This window comes from Neodiprion virginianus, chromosome 1, assembly GCF_021901495.1.
Source record: "Neodiprion virginianus isolate iyNeoVirg1 chromosome 1, iyNeoVirg1.1, whole genome shotgun sequence".
Lineage (NCBI taxonomy): Eukaryota > Metazoa > Arthropoda > Insecta > Hymenoptera > Diprionidae > Neodiprion > Neodiprion virginianus.
This window is the reverse complement of record NC_060877.1, coordinates 3,798,081-3,814,539: the sequence shown is the minus strand read 5'-3', so window position 1 is coordinate 3,814,539 and position 16,459 is coordinate 3,798,081. Positions and strand designations below refer to the sequence as shown.

The 16,459-nt window shown below is 39.9% G+C and overlaps 3 protein-coding genes across 8 annotated transcripts; 1 reads left to right on the top strand and 2 right to left on the bottom strand.

The window, feature by feature from the left end:
* Positions 1-5,632: 5,632 nt before the first annotated feature.
* Positions 5,633-13,053, bottom strand: LOC124303031 (uncharacterized). Its single transcript, XM_046759745.1, has 14 exons — positions 12,856-13,053; positions 12,610-12,785; positions 12,292-12,541; positions 12,082-12,208; positions 11,798-12,006; positions 11,501-11,653; positions 10,500-10,598; positions 7,818-7,919; positions 7,640-7,750; positions 7,337-7,581; positions 7,118-7,265; positions 6,824-6,950; positions 6,427-6,635; positions 5,633-6,313 (listed from the first exon to the last, which is right to left on the bottom strand). The coding sequence occupies exons 1-14, from the start codon at positions 13,051-13,053 to the stop codon at positions 6,170-6,172; spliced, it is 2,298 nt and encodes a 765-aa protein (XP_046615701.1). The 3' UTR covers positions 5,633-6,169.
* On the top strand, positions 8,638-11,025 carry LOC124299974 (venom acid phosphatase Acph-1-like). The gene is made up of 6 exons (XM_046753503.1): positions 8,638-9,246; positions 9,495-9,599; positions 9,735-10,000; positions 10,074-10,230; positions 10,305-10,634; positions 10,746-11,025. The coding sequence occupies exons 1-6, from the start codon at positions 9,133-9,135 to the stop codon at positions 10,941-10,943; spliced, it is 1,170 nt and encodes a 389-aa protein (XP_046609459.1). The 5' UTR covers positions 8,638-9,132; the 3' UTR covers positions 10,944-11,025.
* Positions 13,054-13,328: 275 nt separating the features above from the next.
* On the bottom strand, positions 13,329-16,160 carry LOC124299976 (venom acid phosphatase Acph-1-like). 6 transcript variants are annotated; one of them, XM_046753538.1, is made up of 7 exons: positions 15,754-16,153; positions 15,339-15,514; positions 15,180-15,272; positions 15,023-15,086; positions 14,822-14,948; positions 14,541-14,752; positions 13,480-14,460 (listed from the first exon to the last, which is right to left on the bottom strand). In XM_046753538.1, exons 1-7 carry the CDS (start codon positions 15,949-15,951, stop codon positions 14,329-14,331), a joined length of 1,002 nt encoding a protein of 333 aa, XP_046609494.1. In that variant the 5' UTR covers positions 15,952-16,153; the 3' UTR covers positions 13,480-14,328. The 6 variants fall into 6 exon arrangements, with proteins under 6 accessions (XP_046609521.1, XP_046609494.1, XP_046609504.1 ...); XM_046753548.1 differs by having other exon boundaries at positions 15,180-15,200; XM_046753529.1 differs by having other exon boundaries at positions 15,023-15,200.
* Positions 16,161-16,459: the final 299 nt, after the last annotated feature.

Sequence of the window (16,459 nt, the reverse complement as noted above, 5' to 3'; positions counted from 1 at the left end):
TTTAACTATACACATACAAAAGTGACCAATATATACATGTGTGTATAATATATGTATACATGCGAGTATACTAAATAATTATGATGCCAATGAATTTTTTATCATTAGAAAATAACTCGAACGTTTGAATAAAATACAAATCGAGTAACTCGCGCACATGCAAAACGAAAAATAAAACAACATAATAAATTCTGCAACAAAAAAAATATATCAAGATTCTGGTGGAAATTTAACAACAAGTTGATTATTTTTCAACTCCAACTGTTAAACTCCGCGAGTGACAACGGTTACGATAAAAAAAAAAAAAAAAAAAACCATTCCTTACAATCCAAGACGTGTGTAGATAAATCTGAATCGAAGAATAATAAATAATGAGACCTGTCAAATGAGTGAGATTTAAGGAGAGTGCGTAAACAACTGCGTGTGTATAACGTAATAAACCGATAACGTGGGTAACAATTTTTCTTCGACTTAGGAGAAAGTTGAATGGAAAATTGTTAGGAAATAGCAGCATGTATTATAATAAGTTTTGCAATCCTAAGACCGGGAAGGTAAAAAAGTTCAACGGCAATTCGGTGGCATATTTTTCAAAAGTCTTCTATGAAATTCATTGCAACGAGGATCGAGACTCGCATTTGGAAGCCCGAGTGACAGAACAAAGAGATTTTATATAAAACCGGCCTAAATTTAACTGGATAATTTCAATTCTCCATTACCACGATTATATTTGTTTAATATTTAGGGTGTCGTATAATGTTCGCCGAAAACTCCCGCGGAGACCCTGAATAATTTGTCTATACCGAAATAAAGAATTTCAACAATAACGAAAGGTGCGTTTCAATCTGTGTTTTAAATATTGTCGCGGCGTACTTGAGGAACGCAAAATGAGGTCTGGAATATTTTCGTATTTTTGCAGCTAGCTTTTACCCTGGTGGGGGAATACAAAAAATTAATTAACAATTTATTACCTTATTGCAGCACGACGAGGCCTGTGCCAATCAAATTATTTCTCTGTAACGAATGTCTGGTTTATTAAACGTAAAAGGAATAATTAATTATAAGGTTGGAGAAAAAAAAAAAAAACACAGAATTGTATAAAAGTGCCTGCCTTTCGTAATGACCGGAAAGTTACGAGTTGTTTTTTCTTCTTCTTTTTTTCTTTCTCTCTCTCTGTTTATTCCTTCTTATATACAGTGTGATAAACGGTTTAATAATCGTTTTAATGAACGCGGAGGTGAACTTAAATTGAAAAGAGAAAACTTTCAAGCTTTAATTACACAATTACACATACTACCTATAAGTGCGTTGTGTTGTTATATCACATGCGTCGACTATGAAAAAAGTATTTTCTTTCAGCACGGAAATTCGCGTACAATTTACTGTGCGTAAAATCAATATCATCAATACGTGGAATTTGGAGATGGAAAGTGTGCGCGCAAAGATATCAAGTGGGAAGAAAAGGCGTCGTTGCCTGAAAGCGAGAAATGCGAAGGGCGAAAGGTGAATGTAGGGACTCGGAGAGAAAAAAAAAAAAATTCAATGGATTTATTTTGAAAGGGAGGCGAGTTTCTCCCCCATCTTTTTCTCCTTTACTCGCATCTTTTCTTCTTCGAGGAAAGATTCTTAATTCGATGCTAATTGCTATTTGATTGCTCGCGTTAATTACCTGATTACCCTGCCCCGCTTGAACTCAAGTGAAAAGCCGAAAAAGACGGAGGGCTGAACGGGACGAATGAGAAAGTCGGAATAAAGGCGAACGAAGGGTCTGTAAAAGACTGCAGGCAGTTGGCACTAACGATCCATTGACGCTGAGTCCTACCTTAAATTCGCCACATAACTTACCGATTTCATCCTCCGCGATTCGCGGCAAGTGTAGTTTTCGAAACCAAAAAAGAAAAAAAAAACTCAAAAAAAAAAAAAAAACACAGACAGTATCCACACCGGATCAAAGCAACGGTAAGCAGTTGCTGGAAAATTTTTATCAATCACTTCGCGATGCACTCTGGGTAATACGCGCTAAATTTGAATAGTACATTTTCCCTTTTTTTCCACTCGACCGGCGAATTCGGAATTTCTCGCCTTGATCTATTATTCTGTTTGCGTGTTTTTGCACGCCCAATTCGATCGAATTCGATATTTTTGTTGCGGACACCCGGTATATCGCAAAGCGTATTATATGCCTCCGCATCCGTATCCGGACGCCGAGCCGATCCGTCACGTGTTTGTCTAGTTTGTACGTCTACCCACGTCTCGTATATAATAAAGTAGAGCAAAGCACTTCTTGCCTTTTTTCTCAATCTTTTTCCTTGCGATTTTTTATACAACCCCGGACTAATCAAGGCTCGACGATTGCTGGCCAACTGACGTGAAATCCAACCGAAATGAAATTAAATTATAGGGAGAATACTTGTTGCGATCGATTTTAATCGGTACAAGGAACGAAAAATAATGTAGATTTTACATCTACAGTGATGAATATGTGGACAGAACTTTTTTAGTGTTGAATTTACAGAAATTGTGGCAAGATTTACAAATCCGATAACAGGAGTTACAAGACCTGTAATAAGAGTTGAAACATACTTGGGTAGATGCCAGAATTGATGTAAGTTTGATTCGAAAAAAGTGTTGTCCGTATATTCATACATTATTACATTATTTCCCATGTATCATTCTAATTATAGTAGCAGAGTTTTCAACCGTAATGATCAAATAATATTCACTTCGTTACACCATCTCTTTTCTCACGCTCCTTCAACGCATAAACTTCATCTCCAAATTATCCTCTTCTTGAAGTCAATCGATTTATCACGCAAGGAGTAAAAAGCTCATCCTGTAAGGGAACGCGTGCAGCGAGACCGTAAGGTAATCCTTTGTAAGCTCCGAAATGGGTGAGATAAATTTTGTGAAAAAAATCAGCAGGCTGCAAGAGAAGCCCGAGTATTTGTTTTTCATATTATTTCGCACTCGTACCTAACTTCTTTTCCTCCCCAAGGCGTCAGCGTCTCCCTCTCGTTTCGTCTCGTCTGTTTTTGCCGGAGTTCTAATTCCCCTGTTTCTCTTCTCATCGCTCAATTCAATGTGTCACTTTCGGCGCAATTTCTTGTGAAATTTTATCTCCGAGACTCCGAACAATTAAATTCACGCCCAGGCGATTCATCGTCCTGTCGTCATGGCGCCACGTCATTTTGAATTATTACCCAAGAGTAAATCGGATCCTGACGAATGGGACCGAAGTTTCCGTAATCTTATACGGATTGTGTAAGATGCGTCGCCGATGATTTACACTTTGTATGGAATATCTGTTTACAGTAATGTTCGTTAGTACCTTGAAGAAATATTAGCTCGTGAGGAATTGGGAGTCATTGTCACGTAATTCGTGTGGAATCGAACTCGCATTTTGTTTCGAGCCAAAAACAAGTTAGCAATGAACATTACTGTACAAGCCTGTGCACAGTAACAAATGAGTAATTTGAAAATTGACGAGTCTATTTTTAAATATTAAGCTTCGATTCTTTGGTGCCTGTTTCTGCTCTCTGAAATGAAAAAAAAAAAAAAAAATGGTAAAATTCAAATATCCTTTGATGGATCATGACTGCAGCAGCAGAGCAGTCATTTTTACCAATTAATAATTCATAGCTGATGGAAACTGAGATTGACGTTATAACCAAAACGACGGGATGAGAAATGGCTTTTGAAGAAAAAAAATTTATAGAATCGAGCCAAAATATATCGTAGTTTAATATCCCGAAATGTTTTTCTATATACGCATTATTTATCGAGTTAACGCCCACGAATAGCGATTTTTGTGCATTCAACAAATCGCCAATTATGATACAAAAAAAAACTTTATTCATAAGATTTGACAAAAACTAACAGGCAGAAAAATGATTTTCATAACTTAAAGATCTTTTTTCTCCTTGAACATTTATATTTAAGATTATTTTAATCCCAATTGACCGATTGCTAGATGCTCGAGGGTTATACTTATGTTCGTCTGATTTGACGTTAGGAATTTTCTAATTGTCCGCAGTTGAGATCAACTTATGACCGGGCAAATATTTTGCAAAATAAGCCTCTTTTCAAGCACCGCTGCAAGATATGAAATCTCGAATAAAGTGACTTCTTCGGGAGCGTCGAAGTTTGCGTTAGTTTATTTTCGAATACGCTAATCTTGCGCCAGTATTTAATAACAAATCGGAGTTTGGCAGGAAAATGATCTGCTGAACGATTCCATTTAGCTTTCAAAAAGCGCCAATTGTCCAACGCTATGTAGCAATGCTATAAAGTATACAGAGTATACACAAAACTAATTTACGTCGAAAGGGAATTCAAACCGAATTTTCCTTTTCGCAACGCGCTTCGTATCGGACACGGAATTAGATTTGTCAGAACGTTGAATACCTTTGCGATTGGACTCGCTTTTCAATACGTCATCCGTTATACTCGTATTACGCATATTTCAATCTACGAAGTCACTGACTGATTAAACGAAAACGAAACGCGATACTTTTCCCAAAGTTTTGATTATATTTTCCTGATTTAAAAATTTTCTCTGACACATTTTATTCACTTATCGTCCATTTCCGTTAATATATATGTACGGGCATTAAGGAATGCGGAGTAACATGTATCCAACAATGAGACAGATAGCTGAAAAAGTCACGATACGGCCAATAAGATACCGATAATAAGACATCAACGTCAGACTCAGAATCGCGGAAAAAGCGTCGATATTTTCTAAGAGCTTTTTCCCCCCTTCGACACCCCACTCGACATCATTCAGACGCAATACCAGTTCGCGACGCTAAACTTTTATAACGAGTTACCTTCTCTGGCAGTGCATATATATGCGTCTCTGCACACTCTAACAACCTGCAATTGTATAACTTCTTGTTATCTTTTATCTGAAAAGAAATGCCCCACGATATTCTTAACAAGCGTTGCTGTTACTTATTACTAGAAGTGAAAATCGTCCTAACGCTGTTCACAATATTACCTGATTTCCCAAATTCATCTCTATGTTTAACAAACAAAATCGTTTTCTACAGTGCAAATAATAATTGCATTGCTAAGCGCCAGAGTTGAGGCAACCCAGATTATCGACGCCGGTTGTGTGCTGCAAACAATAAGGCGCACACAAGCAACAATAATAAATTTATAATCAGGGTACAGTAGATGATTATTTGTAGATGATAACCCGTGGAAAAATTTGAAAATTTGTTCGCGATGAAATGTTTTTTCAATACTTTCCTTCCTAAGGGCTTACTTGTTACAGATTGCATTTATTGTTAGTTTAATTGAAGATGATAAAAATCCTTCGGGGTGAGGTGTCTGATTAGATATTTTAAATCTACCAACGAACAAGGTATTGAACACAGTAAATACAAAGCTCTTCGAGTTGGTCTGACTTTTGTAAAAGAGCTGAAACAATGTCAAAGAAATAATCAAATGGACAGTATAGAAAAAAAGTAAACAAATTGGAGCTAAGATAACTTACAGCCATATTCTGTGCAAGAAAAGAAAAAGAGATAATGAAACATTTTTCAATAATATTTATATTATAATGAATGTAAAGAAGACGTTTGCTTGGTATGAAATTTTTATTTATAGTACAATTGTTTCATAACAGTTCACACGTGGTAGAAGTGAAACCTTCATAGAGTAAACTGCGAGAGAATGAGGAGAATGCAGTATCAGGAGTAGAATAATTATCCCTTTCATCGATAGTAGTTTCATTTCGTTACATCTATAGTCGTTTCATTTCGCCTCATCGAGTTTCAAATCACCCCCGTACTGATAAAGTTTTCGCTTCAAAATTACTTTCATAAATTCATCAACACAAAACGGTAACTCTCTAAATTTTAGCCTAGTTCCTCCCATCCTGGAATTTTTCTCTGCATCGAGCCATAGGATCATCGGTCATATCATATTTTTATAACGGATAATACTGCTGCAGCCTAGTATCCGTAACTCCCAAGGAACAACTTTATTTCTGTGAAAGATCTGATACACGAGAGATGAAGAAACAACGGTAGACCATCCACAAATCACGGATCTTTAACGGAAAATCAACAATTTACGCATAGTTGACAAATTCCCTCAATTTGCCTTCAACTAATCTAAAAATCAAGTCGTACAAATTGTTGACGTAAAATTACTCAAGATCAATTTACGGTGTGTTCCATCCGCATTCTAGTGAGGGATCTCTCAGGGTGAGGTGCCTGGTCAGAGTTTTGAAATGTACCAACGAACAGGGTATCGAACACCCTGATATGGGAAGCTCTTCAAGTTCCTCGGATTTTTTGTAGAACAGCTAAAACAACATGGTGAAGGAGTCAACCGAACGGTATAAAAGTACCGAAGAGAATGGACCTACGATGAGTTATAGAGAACACCGGATTTCAAGTTACATCGCAATGTACTCACTCTCACGTAGTGCTGATCGTTCCGAGGGTCCTTGTGTAACTCGGCAATAACACAGCTGCTGAACTTCGGCACGTGGAGGTAAAACTTATCCAGCGCGCTAAGAAGACCTGCTATATTGACCTCGTGACCCATATAAAGGAGCATCTTGGACGAGTTCCTTTCACTTGCCACGTCATCCATATTTTTAATGAACTCTCTGATCCACATGCCTGTGAACGTGGGAGTCAATCGGTAAGAGGATGGGACTGTTCTATATGCGTTGAATGCGGAACTTTAAAGGATGAGAAAATTGTGCAGCAGCCAGTTCGGAGATGGATCTCCGACCGGTAAGGGTGAGTTTCTTTACTTTCAATATTTCAGTAGAGGAAAGAAGGAAAGAACGCGATTCACTACCTACCTCCATTTATCCTTTTAAGCCTCAAAGTGTAGCTTTGCAAAAGGTATTCGTAGGCGGCAGCTGTTTCAAGCTCACCGGATTGGTACATCTTTCTCGTCCAGATAGGCAGTTGCAGCCCCATTAAGCTCTGAAGACAAGCACTCATAACAACTATTGCAAACCATTTCGAAGTACGAATTTATGCACTTAACGACAAGGACAGACCAGAAACTTAAAATAATGTTTTAATTCTTTGCAGGTCAGTCACATTTACCGATAGCAAGTGTCCGCTGTTTTGGACAAGATTCGTTTTACCTGAGCCCTCAGCGTGTCGAAAAGGAAGAGAGCGTGATATCTGGTCGCGTTGAGACCCAAATATTGGCTAATGTATTCCCGCAGATAAGTCCAATTTCCAAATCCATCTAATTTCTGAAGTGTTCTATCGGCCAGAGCCTTGTCAGCGCTGCAAGAAAGGTTTTGCTGCTTATGTTTGCTAGAACCAGCTCAGTATATTCGGGCAGTGACCAATCTTACCCAGCTGCCGGACAAATAAAAACTCCTAGAAAAAGCAGATCCTCTGAAAATATTTGATGATGAATCGGAATCGATTTACTGCCCGGAAACAGAGCGAGCAAAGCAGCTTGCGCTGACAGCAGACATCGCTCTAAGCTCGATGAACGGGCCATGAACAGGCTCTCCGAGTACTCGGATAGGTTCAATTGTTGAAAATATTTTCGTCGAAAGAACTCACCCAAGGCGAAGGACCGGTTACGACCCTCCTGTTGGAAACAACGGCATCCGAGATATTGGAAAAACGATAAATGACACCATACTCACCACGGTCAATCCGCCGTGTCCCACTGGTTCATACTTTTCATCGATGTAAGGATCCGTTGGGTACCACTTAGCGTTGTTTTCAAGAGGCGCGCGGTCGCCGTGTCTGCACAGCTGAAAGTAAAACACACCGGTAAAACCTTTGGACAAGGATCATTTTGCCGCATCGTGGGACACTTACCGTTTGCACCAATTTCAGATCCAAGCAAAAAACGACAGGCACTATGGCCAGGGTCAATAAATAAACGTTCCAATGGTAAATCATTTGAAAAACTGATTCCAACTACTGGACGGATTTTCTTCAGGGCTCTTCGACACGCAACCTGATGCAGTAAAACCTTCGAACCGACTAGTTCCAGAAATAGAAATGTATTCTCGCCACTGGCTGTGCATCGCATAGGGGGACGTTCCAAAATTACGCAAGGACACTTCCTGAACAGATCACGGAATCTGTGTGCATGCTGTTCGGTCGAGTTCCGAAAGACGGTTGGCCAAACTCGGTACTTTTCGAACGACTACGATTCAAATTGATAAGTTGCGGGTACATTTAAAACCAGTAACGAGAGATGATAATGAGATGCGGGTAATGATTTACGGTGCTGCACCGACACCGGCTCGTTATCGTGATCTTGTACAGCCATTTTCATGTCTGTTTACAATGCTGATAAATATTTGTCTGTAGTTTAAATGTTTAAAATTATATAGTATACAAAATTACTTAGTCATTGTTCGCGAATTGAAAAAAATCTCACAAACTCCGAACGATAAAGTCGAGAGTATTTGCATAATCACGCGTTTGCTAATTTGCGTGCTGACCACGTGTCAGTTTCGTATCGAATTTATACGCAATATATTGTTAGCGATGTACTTTATTATCACATACGTGCAAGTATATGTATAATATAATATATACATATATATATAGCATACGTCACACATATAAAGCGCAAAGCAAATATACGCCGCGTGCTCATACATTTTTCGCATATATCTTTTCTCCACGCGGGTAAGAACGATCATTAATCGCTGCAGTGGACAACGAATAAAAAACGAGCCACGCGAACGTTTCATAAGCATTCCAGCAGCGTGATAAGTATGTGAATAGACAGTTCCTATTCAGAATAATAGAGAGATCTGCATTCGAAGACTTGTCAAAGTTCAAATAAAACTAGGGCGAAGAAAAAGGTAAGTTTCAAATAATGTTTGACATTTTTAGTAGGCTTACTGTCTCCTAATTACTTATTTTCTTACATTTGCATCGACCACGTCTATGTTACGATAAACTAGAAATCAAATTCCAAACTAGAAATGAGCTGACGACGGCTCGAAGTAACTTGCCAAATCATTGTGATCCCTGAACATGTGAACTTCGATAACCTCGACTAGATAGCACTAATTATGGAACGGTTGAGACTTTATAGAAGCATTTGGTCAGATGCCAGATAACAGCGAGCCTGTATCGACCAGCCATCGGTGATTATTTAAAGAACCATTCAATGATACTTCAGATTCTCAGAATGGGAGGAAATATCATTGCCGTCATCGCTCTGGCCGTGCTTTCCATCATCACGCCAAATTGGGCCAAAGTAAAAGTGACCCAGGTGCAAGTGGTGAGTAAAATGTTGACCATACTAACAGTGAAACTGTGATTATTTTTCTGTCTTCCTTTTTCAGTTCAAGGTGAAAAAAAATTCGCATAAACGCATTGCATTTGGTAAAAAATTGTTCGATCGGTTGTACTTTCATTGAGTGACAAAGCTCAAATCGATTAATTCTACGTTGGGTATTTTTGATATAATCATGCTCGAAGATTGAAAATCATTTCTGATACTAAATCCTGTATTTATTCCTTTCTCAGCTATTCAGACATGGGGAGAGAACTCCACTTTCTAAAGAGCTGTACCCAAACGACATCTACAATATCTCCACCTATGATGAGTGGGGCCTTGGCCAGTTGACAAACGTATGTTGCAAAGCCGATTACTAAGAGCCTGAAGAGATTTGTGAAATATGTTGAAATTATCGCAAGCTTTACCGTACTTCTCTTAAGCATGAGGCAAATATGATTTGCGCCAAGAAAATTACTTTGTGTTTAAAGACTGGAAAGATGCGGGAGTACCAGCTGGGAATGGTGCTGAAAGATCGGTACAAAGACTTGCTGGGCCCTACCTATGTACACAGTGATGTTTACGCCCTCAGCTCAAACTTCGATCGTACAAAGATGTCCCTTCAGCTGGTTCTGGCCGCCCTTTTTCCCCCTTCAGCAAATCAAGTCTGGAATCCCGATTTGCCCTGGATGCCTATCCCCATTCACTCCGTACCGCAAAGTATCGACATCCTGTTCCGGGCCCACGAGTGTCCAAAGTTGGTATAATGTATCAACTGTCCCCAAATATCAGCCTTTGACATTAAACGAGATAATACGTAACTGCTTTAGATTCCAGGAGGCGTATTCTCGGATAGAACGACTTCCACACTTCCAGGAGCAGTTCGCAATACACAAAAACTTTTTCGAGTTCCTTTCGGAAACAACTGGCCTCAATATTACGGATCCGGTACCGATTTACGAGATCCAAGGTCTTCTGGCTGCACAGGTAAGAATGCCAGCTGACCAATCGGATGTGAGCTATACGTAACTGGGATTAACCAGATTCTCTTACTCGTGCAGAAAGGAATGAACTTAACTTTGCCCGAATGGTGTACGCAAGCTGTCTTCGACCACATGAACGAGGTCGCTGTCCTCTACTACCATATGAGGAGTTACACGCCGGAGGTTAAGAGGCTGGAAAGCGGACCGTTGGTGAAAAAATTCATCGACAACATGAAGCTCGATAGAACGCAAGAAAAACCACGGAAGATTTACCTTTACAGTGGCCACGAAATCACCGTTTCTGCTTTTCTCAAAGCTCATGGAATCCTCGAACCCAAAATTCCGCTCTTCGGTACTGCAGTCATGGTCGAACTGCTCCAGAACAAAAGTGGAAAGCGTTTCATAAGGGTAAAATTTGTCCTTTCAACGCTCTAATTGCCAAAGCTCTCTCATAGTTCCATTTCTATCGAGATTACTCGATGGTCCATTCACCATCGTAAAGTATCTTTCTTCTCTCAGATGATGCTGTGGACTGGAGTAACGGAGCAGCTGAAAACGCTTCGGTTACCTGGCTGTAGATCCATCTGCCGAATTGAGAAGTACTTAGAGCTAACTCGAGAAATTATACCGTCACAGGAGGAACTTGATTGTCATTACAGGCGACTCACTCCAAGCGTATTCCGTGGTTTCACCGATGACCAAGTATACTACAATTGACGAGGGGAAGAAGAGGCATTCAATAGTCGAAGATTGTTCTGTCATCCATATGTTTTCCAATTTAATATAAAATTACTCAGCATCTTAATCTCCTTCCTGATCTGCAACCCATTTTTGTCACGTAACCCACGTGTTATGCAATTCAAATCTACTTCACCAAAATTTCAGTGGTGTACCTTTACACAACATACTGCCACTCACACTGGCTGGGCTGTAAATTGTGTGGGACCGATAGATTGACTTCACACATGAGGTTCGAGAATTGGCGGAAAAATTCCATGGTAAATAGTTTGGTAGTCGCTGAAAAACATTCTCTCACAAATCAAGTGCAATTGTTTTTTTTTTTTTTTTTTTTTTTTTAATCAGCGGCGAAACATTGGAGTAACATCTTGTAACGATTACGTTGCACATGATTGTGGATTACTGATCGTGGATGCAATAATGGAATTACGTAACTGTGTAGAAAACTCAACGAGGTAATGAGATTACAACGCTGATGTTGTTTTTGTGAAATCAATTGTACTTTCCGATGCGCAACTGATCAAATTGCTGCATTATGATAGGACCTTAGTTCCTTTGCATTGGGCCACAGGATCATCGATACTAATAAAATCAGCAACCAATTCACGGAATGTTTGAAGCGAGCAATTGGCGCTGCTGCACCCTGGTATCAACAATTCCCGAAGAACGCCGTTGTTCCTGTACAAGAACTGAAATACAAAAGGTGATGAAAAAATGAAACGACCGTTTGCAAATCACGACTTCTTAGCGACTAGCTGAGAAGAAATTATATTGATTGCAGCTCGACAAAAAAAACGTGCAAAAGCTGAACGCTACCGAAAGTTCCACTGTACCTTGACGAAATATTCGTTATTGACTTTGGAAAGCTCGAGGATAATTGCGCTAGTGTAGAATGGAATGTGCGACTCAAATACTCCGAGTATAACCAGAATCCCTCCAATGTTAAGCTCATGTGCTCCGTAGAAAATGGCCTTGGGATTACCACTCTCTGTGCCGTTCAAAAAATTATCAATATTCTTCATCCACTCCCCGATCATACGACCTACGAAAACATATGATATACATACGTGTGTTCAAATACGTCAAGTCGAGAAGCTCATCGTTCGAACCCTCATACCTGTTCCCAGTCGAATAAGGGACTTGTTATAGTTTTGGATAACGTATTCATATGACGCAATGTCCTTCATTTTTCCATCCGGAAATATGCCGTTAGTCCATTGCGGTAATACCTTGTTTTCCTGGAACTGAAAAATGGGTCGTACAAATTGTTAGTACAAAGTTAGCCGAAGTTACATCGATCATATCAAACCCTGGTAACATGTCCCACCTCTGCGTACAAGTTTTGGTAAATAAGCGCGACTTCTTCCTGCGTAACTTGGACTCCAACGTGACGACTTACAAAGTCCAAAGTTTCTTTCAACCCCTGGGCACGGCGGACTAATTTTTCATCAGTTTCTTCCAGCTCACGTCGCAGTGTAATGAACGAGGGACATTGTTTGGAGTACATGTAGAGAAAACTCGATGTTACGGGGTCCGAGTAAACGGGTATCGGTTGCCAGTCAAGAGTCGGATGCCACCTGCAGGGTAGGAATGCAAAGTGATCGAGAGCTCGCTGAATCTCTTTCCGGGTTTTCGTTTCGAATACCTCTCAACTTCTGTCGGGGGAAAAAGTCCGGCAGCTACGAGCTGGGTCGTTAGGATTGCCCTGTGCGTATTACTACTGTGAAACACAAATTTGTCCTTGAGGTAAACGTCCCCAAGAAAGCTCCCGTACCTCTCGCGTAAGAATAAGCCAAGTTGGTGAGCCCGTATTTTTCCACTCTAAAACCCAATGAAGATTCGCTGAAAAATCCTCAACACTCGAGCTTGGTTGATTGTAAAACCACTTTACCTTGGTTAGGCTGTCCCAACCGTTCGGATACCAGGTCTCGTTGATGTACGGATCCAGCGGGTATATGTTCCGCATCGCGTACACTGGCGTTCGATCGCCGTGTCGGAAAATCACCTGGAGCAATTTCAACTCCTCGGCATAAGACTGAGTGCAGGCTAGTGTCAGCCAGATGACAATCAGCAGTGATGAACTCGACATTTCACTCTTGAATTTGAAACCAGGAGTATGCCCCGAATCGAGTCTTTTGCAATCGTTAAGTCGAAACAAGTCTCAGACTTTTCAATCAAATTCAGTTAGAGTATAATTTATTATCTACTTAACGTGAGGTTTGACAGTTTATGGCCGTGCACAGCAGCGAGTCCTACAACTAGTAAACTCCAACTAAGCAGTGATTTGCATCCCACCGAACAGCGAATTCGTGCCCCCCTTTGTAATATTGAGGCTACCAAATGTGTTTGATCAGGAATTCTATCCAGCCAAAGAAGCAGTTAAAAATAATGACCAACCAATTACATTCACGGTTATTAGATAATCGCCGATAGACGGTCATCTCGTTGCATAACTCCGTATACAATTAAAGCAGCATCACGTGTGTCTCTATATGAAAAAATGAACGTCCACTGATTAATTTCTTTATCGTTTATTATTTCAAGTACTAACTGGTTCACTAACAACTACCAGCTATATTACATTCGAGTTAAAATCATTTGAACAAACTTTTCGAAGCTGAGAGGGATGACTAACAATAGTACAGTCAAGATAGAGCATGTAAAATCAGAATACTTATATCATATGTGCAATGTGTTTAGAAAATCGTTTTCACACGATGCATATATGTTTATTAGAATATTATTAGCGTCGGTATAAAATTACAAATAGCAAACAATCCACGGATCTACGCCTATTAATACTATCACAATCTTATACTTCGCCGTTTTAAATAATATGCTGTGATTTCACAAGTATTAAAAACTTTTTTATTCATTCCGAGAACTTGTTGCCAGAACTGTCGAAAATATGTCAAAAAAATAACTCAAAGTGTATGCGCAATCTATCACCAGCATGTATTTTTAACGAAACTGATAACGAGACCATTTTATCTTCCAGCTAATTAACGACCTAATGACGTACATGCTTATGTAATGCCAGTATCGTTTACACATATTTTTTCCTGCGTTTTCTACGTCAATTAATAGTTTCTGCGGCAGTAGAAAAAGTCCTTCCGAGTATAAAAATTATACTCGCATGTCCTAGTACTAGAAAGTGCTTTTGTCTGTACATCACGATAAAATAAAAAAAAAAACTTTCAAACGTCCCGTTTTTTTACATAAAATATCTTGTGCAAAGTAGGCAAATTCAAGGCAAAGTATTTTTTCGCCTCAGGTTTTTGCAATAATGCTAATCTTACGTTTACTAAACGTAACAAAAATTCAAACTGGACAAATTTCTGTATCCGGGAAAAATTTCCACCTGTTAACAATAGGTATACGGATCATCGAGGATCACGTCGGAATATAATTCGCGAAACGTATCCAGGGGGCAATGAAAACTCTGGCAATCCGGAAGATGGATTTTCATAAGATTACCCCTGTTTCGGTAGAGGACCTGAAAGAGCAAGTATTCATCAACGGTTCTCAAGTGCTTTACAAAGAGCCGGGAAGGAGCTATAATTCTCATAAAATGACCTTAACGAAATATTCGTCATCGGTTTTGGAAAGCTCGAATATCACGGCGCTGCTGTAGTACGGAACGTGCGGTTTGAAGACTCCCAGAGCAGCCAGAATTGAAGCTAAGTTGTATTCGTGTCCGCCGTAAAAAAATCCAATTTGATTTCCGCTCAGCGACGAACCGTTCAAATAGTTATCCACGTTTTTCAACCATTCGCGAATCCACTGACCTGAAAATACGCGAGTTACGATCAAAGCAGCGGAAACACCAGGAAGAATGGCATTTTGGACGTAGCTACCTCCGTTCAGCTGGATCATCGACTTGTTGTAAGACTGAATGACGTAATCGTAACCGGCGACGTCCCTCAGTTTGCCATTTGGAAATATTTCCTCAGTCCATTCGGGCAGCTTGACGTGTTCGCCCATCTTTGAAAAACGAATGCGAAACCTGAAGAACGACAGGCAAAATGGATGAAGAATCAAAGTACTAATCGTCGTACCTCCGCGTAAAGTTGTTCGTAAATTTCGCTGGCTTCCTGCTGTCCGACCTTCGTGCCGACGTGTCTGCTCAAGAATTGAAAAAAATCGGTCAAATTTTCGGCCCGTCGCACCAAATGTTCGTCCGTGTTTTCTAGCTCGTTTCGCATCGCTTCGTACTTTGAACACTCGAATTTGAGGCTGTAGAGAATATTTTTCGAGTCTGAAATAAGGTGAACCGGTATCGGCTGCCAATTCAGCATCGGATCCCACCTGGAACCGATCATTCACGTCATTCCAATAAACCCACGATTCTTGTACCATGTGTCCTAGGCCGACCTTTGAATTTTGTGCGGCGGATAAAGTCCCGCTGCCAAAAGTTGAGCGGACATGATCACTCTGTCGACGTTGCTGCTTCGAAATTGGCTCGTTTGATTTAAGTATTCATTCCCTAGCCAGTCGCCGTACCTCGATCTCAAAAAGAGGCCAAGTTCATAGGCCCGGCGTTTTCCGACCTAGGAAATCAGCCAACCCATTACTTATAAGGTAGTTTGTTTCTGTCCTTTTTACGTCGATAAATAACTCTTAACGTTTTTGTTTGGTACCTAATACGAGTGAAAAAAGAAAAAGGTAAACGTTTGCACCAAGATGTATTCATTGGTTACGTAGAAGAAATCAAACCTTTTACATCCAGAACCCAGACTCAAAAATCGTGTCGATGACCCGTGTAATATACAAATCAGTAAAAACTCACGTTTGTCAGACCGCCCCAGCCTTCCGGGTACCAGGTTTCGTTCGCGTAAGGATCCAGGGGGTAAATTTCCTTGACGGCGGTCGTAGGTGCCCGATCACCGTGTCGAAACATTACCTGAATCATTTTCAATTCTCTGGCAGAAGAGTCGACGAAAAATGAAGCCAGTGAAACGAAACCCAGTAGAACTAGGGCGGTCATCGTGAGCCAAGTGTGATCGTTTAGCGCCGAAGACCCGATGAAAAAAGGTTACTTGGTCAATTCTCAGTTGGAAGAAAGAAGGTTACTCCGAGGTAAATCGCTAACAATGATCGTGAGAAAGAGAACTTCACCTTGTTGTAGTTGCAACCAACTGACTAGAACCGCTACTGCTGATAAAACTACCGACGTGTAAGCTTATATTTGTACACCTGCTTATATACCAAGGAAAACGACAGCGAAGCGATAAACCAAACTTAACATCGAAATATTGATCCTTTTGAGTATGTTGATTACTTAATAGGTGCGAAAAATACGATAAGGAAAAAAGAAATTACACTGTAAATAAAAATGAGTCATGTGATTAAGTATAGTGTTTATGATATTTTTTTACATTCAGCATTTTCTCTGCACAAATATTAAATTACGGCTTACAATCGATTGCATATGTTTTATTTTTCTACATTCGAATTCCGGTCATATCGTGACTGATTTTTAAAGATTCCCAATA

Coding starts and splice junctions, on each gene's coding strand:
- LOC124299974 (XM_046753503.1), top strand. CDS start 9,133: ATGATACTTCAGATTCTCAGAATGGGAGGAAATATCATTGCCGTCATC. Junction 9,247..9,494: donor AAGTGACCCAGGTGCAAGTG/GTGAGTAAAATG, acceptor TTCCTTTCTCAG/CTATTCAGACATGGGGAGAG. Junction 9,600..9,734: donor GCCTTGGCCAGTTGACAAAC/GTATGTTGCAAA, acceptor TTGTGTTTAAAG/ACTGGAAAGATGCGGGAGTA.
- LOC124303031 (XM_046759745.1), bottom strand. CDS start 13,053: ATGTCGAGTTCATCACTGCTGATTGTCATCTGGCTGACACTAGCCTGC. Junction 12,007..12,081: donor CCTTATTCGACTGGGAACAG/GTATGAGGGTTC, acceptor ATGTTTTCGTAG/GTCGTATGATCGGGGAGTGG. Junction 7,920..10,499: donor ATTTCGTGGCCACTGTAAAG/GTAAATCTTCCG, acceptor TCCGTCCAGTAG/TTGGAATCAGTTTTTCAAAT.
- LOC124299976 (XM_046753518.1), bottom strand. CDS start 15,951: ATGACCGCCCTAGTTCTACTGGGTTTCGTTTCACTGGCTTCATTTTTC. Junction 14,753..14,821: donor GATGATCCAGCTGAACGGAG/GTAGCTACGTCC, acceptor GCGTATTTTCAG/GTCAGTGGATTCGCGAATGG. Junction 14,461..14,540: donor ATGACGAATATTTCGTTAAG/GTCATTTTATGA, acceptor TTGCTCTTTCAG/GTCCTCTACCGAAACAGGGG.